We start from the raw sequence: 8,971 nt of genomic DNA, 5'->3' as shown, positions 1-8,971 counted from the left end.
GCCCCTGTTAGGTATCATAGCTTGTCGTTTGATCTTGAAGTTCAAATGCAATTCCATATTTGAGCTCTACACAAAAACTGAAAAACTTCAAACCTTGTTACACACTTGGGTGCAGTCTATGAATACATTACAAGAAACCACCCAATCCAATGAGTCTAATTTCAAGTAGGACTCTCTAAGTTTTGTAGTTGTTCATAGTGCGAAGTAATTTCCACAATTATAGTATTTAATGAAAATTAATTTACTACAATACAACTGTTATAAATATAAATATATGAAGAAGGATACCTAGGCAGAGGAATTGCCTAGACAGGTCAATATCTTTAAAAAAAAATTGTAATAGTTGTGTTTGAATCATGTTTTTAATGGTAGAAATAGATTCAGCACTACCAGAAACTTCTTAAAGTTTGACAACTGGAACTTGGATTTAGAGAAATCCCTGCCAAATTTAATCAAAATCTTACCAAAATTTATATAATTCTAGAGAAAAAAACCAGTTTATTTCAACTACAGCTAAATATATTACAGCTCATTAAAATCTGACTTATCACTGAAATTTCAGTACAGTACTAATGAGTGAAAGCATAAATGACTGTAGATACGTAGACAACCAAGGCTGTTGAAACTAGAGCAATCAAAGTTGCAGTTGCTTTCACTGTGGAGCTTACTCCACAGGACAGGACGCCCAACCTGATCTGTATCACGTGCACCATTGACAACATCAAGAATACACATCCAACAATAGACCCAAGTGCCGAGGCAAGCATACCAATCCTCAGAATATTCTTGTTGATATGACCCTTAGTGGCCTCGTCAGGATCCTTGCTGTTGTCTATGATGATTGCTAATTTCAAGCCCTGTGCAACCAAGCTGGAGAACAGAAACGAACTGAATGATACCACCTGAAATACCATAAGGCTCTTAAGAATGTTCTCCCCTGCATCACAACCGCCACTGTCTTCCAAACTCTTCTGCCCAGGAGTTGCCAATGACAGCCCAACGAATACTGCAACTGTGAACAACGAGTTGACACTCACCAGGCTATCCAGTGCTGTAACTTGCACACTTGTTCTTCCTTTACTATATGCCCACACGGAAATTTCAGTATTAAAGAACGATTATTTCCTAAAGGCTACCTTTAGAAAGTCAGAAAATCAATCTTGCTACAAAGAGGAAGCAATAAAATTCTGACAAATTTATGAATGCATGATGCCACCTGAATCTTAAGAAAGACACTAAATATATCTAAAAACAATTTTAGAAAACCCAAAAGAAAAAACTACTCATTAGCTTGAATTCTAATTTAATTTGATTAGAATATTTTAGAATTTGATTCATATGTTTAATATCACTCTGGTATATAAAATTTTGAAATATTTTCAAAATCTACTCTCCAAAATGATAACCAGAATCAAAACTAATGACTTTCTAAAAAAATCAGAAACTTGGAAAAAGTCAAATGAAGAAATTGATACTTTTGATGTGATGCCATCCCAGACAGAGTTGGTAGATCGCAGGTCAATATGCAGTGAGCTTCTTGGATGAAATCCTCAAGCAATATGGATAGCTAATGATAATGTGTTCTGCAGGGGAACAGTTGGATTGAAACAGTCTTAATTTTTTCTAAGCGGTAGTTGTTGAAAAAAAAACACCTAACAATTTATTTGTTAGTTGTTGAAAAGTTGTTGAAAAGAAGACGCTACTTTTAGTGGGAAGGTAGTGGCCCACTGCATTTAAAAGTTTAAGAGAGCCAGAAGGATTGAGAGGGACACAGGCCACCGTGAGCTTTCTTTCTTTTCACGCATTTGCACTTTCATTCCTTTCCAGGGTTGTTTTCCAATGTTATAAGGCTAGCGAAAATTTAATTACCAAAAATTACAAGTATTAAAAATTTAGTAGAAATTTTGGGAAATTTGAGTTGTAATTATTAAATTTTAAGATTTTTAATGCTCCAAATTTTTTTGATAATGCTGAATCTATTTTTATTATCTAAAATTTTATTTAAACATTTTTGTGACTAAATTTTTTGAAAAAAAAATAAAAATAAATAAATATTCAAACCAAAATTATGATTTTAGAAAACATTTTTTAATAAAATTCATTTATAATTTTATAAAATAAATTGAAATCACTTTTCACAATTCCAATATTCAAAATTTTCAAAAATATTAAATATAAAAAAAAAAAATTACAATTTAAATAATAAAAAAATAAAATTAGATATAAAATTATTTCATCAAATTCCAATAAAAAGCCCTCATTGAAAACAAAATCAAGTTCTGATTAGCAGACCACTTGAATGCCCTGTTCAATGAATGAGTTCCGAAATATATTGAAATGTTACACTTTAAAAGAAAGTGAAGTTGGTTGGCAGTTCCTTTTTTGGTTCTTTACTGGGCTGTTTCAAAATTGATGTAGTCATTGTTCAAATCTCGTTGAGTACATGGCCTGTTGTGTCTTGGCTAGAAGAGTAGGCGACCCCAGAGTGGACGTCTCGGCTCTTGTTGAGGCATAAGTTCTTGCTATGTGTGGCTTGCAGGTTGCTGCACCTAGCCTAGGTTTATAGTGGCAGCCAGTTGGATTTGATCCTGGGCCTGCCCAGGATAACTCTCACCAGTTACCGATTGTCCTAGTGTTAAAAAAAAAAAAATTGATGTAGTCATTCTTCTTAGTTTTCTATGATCACTGCTTCCTTACTCGGCGGTTTCAAAATTGATGTAGTCATTCTTTTTACTTTTCTATTATCCAAGTATATAGTTATTAAATTTAAAATAAAATTATTAAAAAATATAATAATTTTTATAATATATTTTATTTTATTATTTTAATGATTAGATATTTTTATATATTATAATAATTAAAATAGTTGGAAGAAAGTTTAATGGGTGGAGTTCATAGTGTTAAGTATTTTGTTTATGGGGAGAACATCTCTTTGACTGCGTGTGGAGCCTAGGCTTTGCTATTTTTGCCTACAAGACTTATTTATTCCACTTGTATTTATTGTCTATTTTATTTTTGCTCCACTTGCTTGGATTTATGAATAGTACTAACATGTCTTTTATTCCTATATAATACAAAGACATGATAGTGAGAATCATGAATGGAAATTGATTGATGAATTGTTTTATTTTAAACATAATGTATTTTTTGTGTTTTTATTTGCTCCACTTGTATATATTGCCTGTTTTATTTTTGCTTCTCTTGCTTGGATTTATGAATAGTGCTAACATTATATAGTACGAAAATATGATAATGGGAGCAATGGATGGAAATTGATTGATGGTTTGTTTTATTTTAAACATAATATCTTTTATGTGTTTAGTCATGAAAGGAAATTGATTGATGGTTTGTTTTATTTTAAACATAATGTCATTTCTGTGTTTTTTTACGTATGTTATTCTATGTCATGTGCACCAATCATTAGAACTACCATTCTTGTGGCAAAATACTATTATAAGTTCATAACCCTGAGCTCGCTCGCCCTGATACCGGTATTGAGGGTGATCTCGATGCAGTTTCCAAGGTTCCAGTTGGCAGCGTTGTTCCCGGCGTGAAGTTGAATGACAGAAACTCTCTTTCTGGGCGTGAGATCAATCTGGGAGTTTGGCTTTCGAATTCTTCGTCGAGCGGTTCTTTTACGGTGACTGTCAACGCTGATCTCGCTGCGGTTACCAGGTTTCCTGATGGCATTGCTGTTCCCGGCGTGAAGATGAGTGACAGAAAACGTGCCGAGGGTTGCTCTCTCTCTGGGCGGGAGATCAGTTTGGAAGTTTCGTATCCCAGTCCTTTATCGAACGGTTCTTTTCCGGTGGCGGTCTCACGGTTTTCGCAAGGGGAATGCTCCTCTTCTCTGCTGCCGAGTCGCTTCGTGAAGACTGTTGACGGGTTGGCTGGCCGGAGTTCGATGGACTGCGAGCGCTCCGTAAGTGAGAAGCCGTCGTTCATTAATCCTCCGCGCGTGCATTCAAATAAGGATTTGAGTTTATATGAATTGCAATCGATTGAGCGTTTATAAGAATATTAATAAAACATTATTAACAATAATATTAATAATTTATTTAACTGTTGTAATAATACTATTATTAATAATAATTTATTTAATAATAAGAATAATAGCAATGATTATAATTTATTTAATAATAATAATAATTTATTTAATAATAATAACAATAATTTATTTATTAATAATAATAATTTAATTGATAATAATAATAATAACAATTTATTTAATAATAATAATAATTTAATTGATAATAATAATATTTTTAGTAATAATAATAATATTAATTTATTTCTTAATAATAATAAAAGTGGTAATATTGATAATATGAATGTTGATATTAATAAAAATGAGACATTATTTAATAATATTAATGATTCTATCACAGTAAGTAATAAAATATTGAGTATTAATAATAATAATTTAAACCACAGTACAAATAATCTTTCTCTTTTTTCTCATTTTAATAACAAGGTTATTAATCTTTCTAGTTTCTCCTTTCCCTCTTCGGTTTTTAATGTTTTAAGTAAGGGATTAAATTTTGTCTTAGCTTCTAAGAAAATTTCTGTTGATGATATCATTTGTGACATTGAGTTTGGGATCAGAGGTTTACCTGATAAAATCAAGGACACTATAAGGCAGGATTGTGTGATTGTCTTGAGAAAGGCTAAGCCCCCTAAGAGCAACCTGAGCAAGGAAGAATCAGTAACCCTCAGATCCTTAAACCAGGACAAAGATATCATTGTTCTAAAGGCAGACAAAGGTGGAGCTGCCGTCATTCTTAATAGGGTTGATTATCGCAATAAGATGTTGGATCATCTTCATAATAGTGGTAGCTATAAAAAGCTTCCCAAAAACCCCTTAAAAAAGGTTGCTAGGAAGGTGGCTCTTGCCATTAAGTCCATTAGCTCAGTGAGTTCCCTGCAACATAAACTCATTGAGAGCAACCCTATCACTCCTAGCATCTATGGTCTCCCCAAAATTCACAAGGAAGGAGCTCCATTAAGGCCCATTGTCAACACCATTGGAGGTCCTACCTACCTTTTTGCTAAGTTCCTTGCGTTAAGGCTTAAGCCCTTAGTTGGTCGTACGGATTCCTTCATAAAAGACTCTGCTTCCTTTATTAATGAACTCAAGGACATTAAGCTTGACCCTGAGGACATTCTTGTTAGTTTTGATGTTGTTTCCCTGTACACTTGCATCCCTATTGGTGAGGCCTTGGAGGTTATCAACCGCCTTACAGATCCTGATACGGCTCGATTAGTTGAGATCTACCTCACTTACACCTTTTTCTCTTTTGAGGGAGAGTTCTTTGAGCAAACCTATGGGGTTGCAATGGGCTCACCCCTATCCCCTGTCGTTGCTAATCTGTTTATGGAAGATTTTGAGTCCAAGGCTCTTAGCTCATCTCGTCTCCTGCCCAAGCTTTGGAAAAGGTATGTGGATGACACCAATGTTATCTGGTCTCATGGCTAAGAGGAATTAGATCTCTTCTTCGATCATCTCAATAGTCAATCCTCAGCCATTAAGTTCACTAGAGAGCAGGAAGTTGATGGATGCCTCCCTTTCTTGGATATTCTTATTTTTAAGAATAGTGATGGTTCTCTCTCCCACCAAGTTTTTCGAAAGAAAACTCATACGGAGCAATATCTTCATGCCAATTCCCACCATTTCCCTGCTCAAAAGATGGGGGTTCTCAATACCCTTGCTACTAGGGCCCTAAGGATCTCAGATAAAAAGAGCTTTGAGAAAGAAAAATCCCATCTCCTTGATGTCTTTGTTGGGAATGGTTATAGTAGATACATGGGATAGAAGGCTTTCAAAAAAGCTGCCAGGAATTCTCTTACTAAAAGGGAACCGAAGGAGCGTATTTCAGGTGTCCATCTTCTGTTTGTGCAAGGGACCACTGATAAGATTGCAAGGATTCTCAATATGCATAGTATCCATGTAACCTTTAGGCCCCTTAACACCATTCGTATGTCCCTCAGATCAACAAAGGATTCTATCGACCCTAAAGATATGAAAGGGGTATATATTATCCCTTGTTCCTGTGGGATCCCCTATATTGGTGAGACGGGCCGCTCCATCAATCAAAGGATTAGTGAACACGCAGCTGACCTTAAGCATAGGAGATCTAAGTCTTCGGCTTTAGCTGAGCATGCAGAAAAAACCAATCATCATGTTTGTATTGAAGAAGCTAGGGTCATTGCTAGGGTTTCTGAGTTCCATCATCGAAAATTTAGGGAAGCTCTGGAAATTAAAAAGAGGCCAAGCAATCTCAATAGAGAGGATGGTTGGAAAATTAGCAGATGTTGGGTCCCAGCTCTCTCTTCCTAGTCGCTTTCTTATTTATTTATTTATTATTATTATTATTATTATTATTTATTTATTATTATTATTTTTATTATTATTTTTTTATTTTTTATTTTTATTTTTTTAACTCTTTGTATAGTTTTTCATGGGTTGTATTCCTTATTTATTTTTGTTATGTATTTATTAATTTACTAATGACTCTATTTATAGTTAATTATACATTCTATCCTAATAGTTATATTTTCTATGTATTTATTTAATTGTTAAATCCCGTTTAACAACCAATTAAATTAAATTATTTATATATTTATTTGGTCCCTTATTACAACTAACTTCCTATTAAATTAAATTATTTATATTATTTATATATTTATTTTTGAGGTTAGAACCCTAGTCCATTTTAGTCGTTGGCCTAGCTAGTTGTTGGAGGCTCTGCTCAAGCTATTTAACATGCAAAGCTGGATCTGGTTCTTCAACTTGTCCTGACGATGAACCACATTGGCTTGTTCGAAACACGTCGACAAATGATAGATCTTGTGATTTACGCTGAAAAATCTCTCATAATCCCTCCACATACTGACCTAGAGGCTGCTCTGGCCGCGTGACCTAGCTCTTCTTAGCTCTTGCGTTGCGCATGCCCGCAGCTGTATACTTACTACCCTTCAATCTGCCATGGCCTGAGAGGGGGGCTCGGAGCCCCTCTCCCTTCCTCCAGAAGTTCTTGAATTTAAGAAAATGGTGGCTGCACGCTGCAAACTGCCCCCAATAGCACAACAACGGAAATTCGTAAAAAAAAAGGACAGCATACCCTCGGTGGCCCTCCCTGAGGAAGAAACTTGTCGATCCACTCTCAACCTAGTGGACAAAGGACTCATAGGGCAGTTCACAGGCCTTTGGCCCTCACCCAAATCGGTAGAAGATTGGATTAAGAGAAATTCGTCCCCATTGATCAAGGAAGGTATCAAATCTTAGTTTGTTGGCAAAGGCTACTTCACGTTCATGTTTGAATCTGCTGAGGATCGGAGTCTCATCTTTAGGAATGGGCCTTATTTCATGGGGCCAAAAGGTTTATATCTAAACAAATGGTCGCCGGATTTTGACCCGACACAAGATGTGCCCACTGTCGTCCCAGTATGGGTGCGACTTCCCCACCTACCCCTGCATTGCTGGACCCAGAAATCGCTCCAAATCATTGGCAACTCCCTTGGAAAATATATCGACCAGGCTGCGAGGAAAGATCAATACTCCTGTGCTCGAATATGTGTGGAAGTAGACCTTGAAGAAGGATTACCAGAAGCAATAAAACTCACAGTAGTCGGATGGTCTCACATCCAAGAACTGGATTATGAGCAGCTACCCTTCAAATGTAGACACTGCCATGGCTATGGGCATTTTGCGAGATACTACAAGAAAAAGGTTGAAGAATAGAGTGATAAGTCGAAGGGAGAACAGTGGACCACAGTCCAAAAAGCTGGTCATGCAAAATCACAAAGGAAAGGACCTACAAAGGAGAACAACACTGAAGATCAAGGAAATGAAAAGAGGAACCCCCATGCCCCAGATGAGAATCCAAACCCTAATGGAAGCCCCCCCCCCCCCCCAGATCCTCTTGAAGCAGATCTGATTACCCTGACATAGATTGACATCCCTCAAACAAACAAAGAAGGAGGAGGAACTGCCTCTCCTGGTGTCTCTCAGGGTAGCCCCTCCATTCCCTCGTATGTAGATATAACAAAGAAAAAAGCGGCAGAACCCTCTGAGGATGAGATCTATGAGAGACCCTCGAAGAGGGCGGGCAAGAAACCTCACAAAGTAGTGAGGGAAGAAGAAGCAGAACGTCTAAAGATGCAAGGCAGCCAATCCACAATAGAAATGTCTATTGGGAGAAATACAAGAGCAAGACCTTCCAAGGGAGGCCTCTCAAACCCCTCGCCAGGTAAATAATGTGTATAGTCTCTTGGAATTGCAGAGGTCTGGGGACCCAACCAAAAATCGAAGCCGTCAAAGATCTGATGAAAATAGAACCCACAGATATCCTCTTGCTCCAAGAGACCAAAATCAAAGGGCAAGCCCTCATGGAAATCAGCAAGTCAAAATGGAAAAAGAATGCAGGCAAAGCAGTCAGCTCGAGGGGATCTTCAGGAGGAGTTGTGACACTCTGGACTGACGACCACTTCCATCTGCTTAACTTGCATGAGACCCAACACTGGATCTACACTGAGCTCAAGCACCTTGAAAGTAAGTTAACTATAGCCCTATTCAATCTCTATGTCCCTATCTTTTATGCTGAAAAAAGAGAATGTTGGAATTCTCTCTCTGACTTTTTAGACCTTCATTCCCCCAACAACATCATTCTGGCCGGAGACCTCAATATTGTTATGAAGCCAAAAGAAAAAAGGGGGGGAAACAGCATCAGAGACCAACTACTGCCCTTGGTCGAAGAACTCATGCAGCAGAGGGACCTTTTAGATTTTGCACTTGTAAAAGGCACATACACTTGGACCAATAATCGAACTGGGACTGATCACATTTCTGCCCAATTGGATAGATTTCTAATTCAAAGCTCCTTGCTGTTGGAAAGTCTTCTTATCTCCACAAAAATCCTCCCCAAACTCACCTCAAACCACAAGCCAATTCAACTCCTTATGGCTCCTGAGG

At 36.9% G+C, this 8,971-nt stretch overlaps 1 protein-coding gene across 1 annotated transcript; it reads right to left on the bottom strand.

Annotated features, from left to right (window-relative positions):
* Nucleotides 1-512: 512 nt before the first annotated feature.
* Nucleotides 513-1,617, bottom strand: LOC149179885 (uncharacterized). Its single transcript, XM_089418069.1, has 2 exons — nucleotides 1,476-1,617; nucleotides 513-1,080 (listed from the first exon to the last, which is right to left on the bottom strand). Exons 1-2 carry the CDS (start codon nucleotides 1,490-1,492, stop codon nucleotides 570-572), a joined length of 528 nt encoding a protein of 175 aa, XP_089274195.1. The 5' UTR covers nucleotides 1,493-1,617; the 3' UTR covers nucleotides 513-569.
* Between the last annotated feature and the right edge of the window lie 7,354 nt (nucleotides 1,618-8,971).

The sequence above is a fragment of the Pinus tabuliformis genome, chromosome 3_2 (genome assembly GCF_031772625.1).
Source record: "Pinus tabuliformis cultivar Carrire ecotype Pingquan chromosome 3_2, CPIR1, whole genome shotgun sequence".
NCBI classification, from domain to species: Eukaryota; Viridiplantae; Streptophyta; class Pinopsida; order Pinales; family Pinaceae; genus Pinus; species Pinus tabuliformis.
Note: the sequence above shows the minus strand (reverse complement) of the source record. Positions and strands in the feature narration are given on the sequence as shown.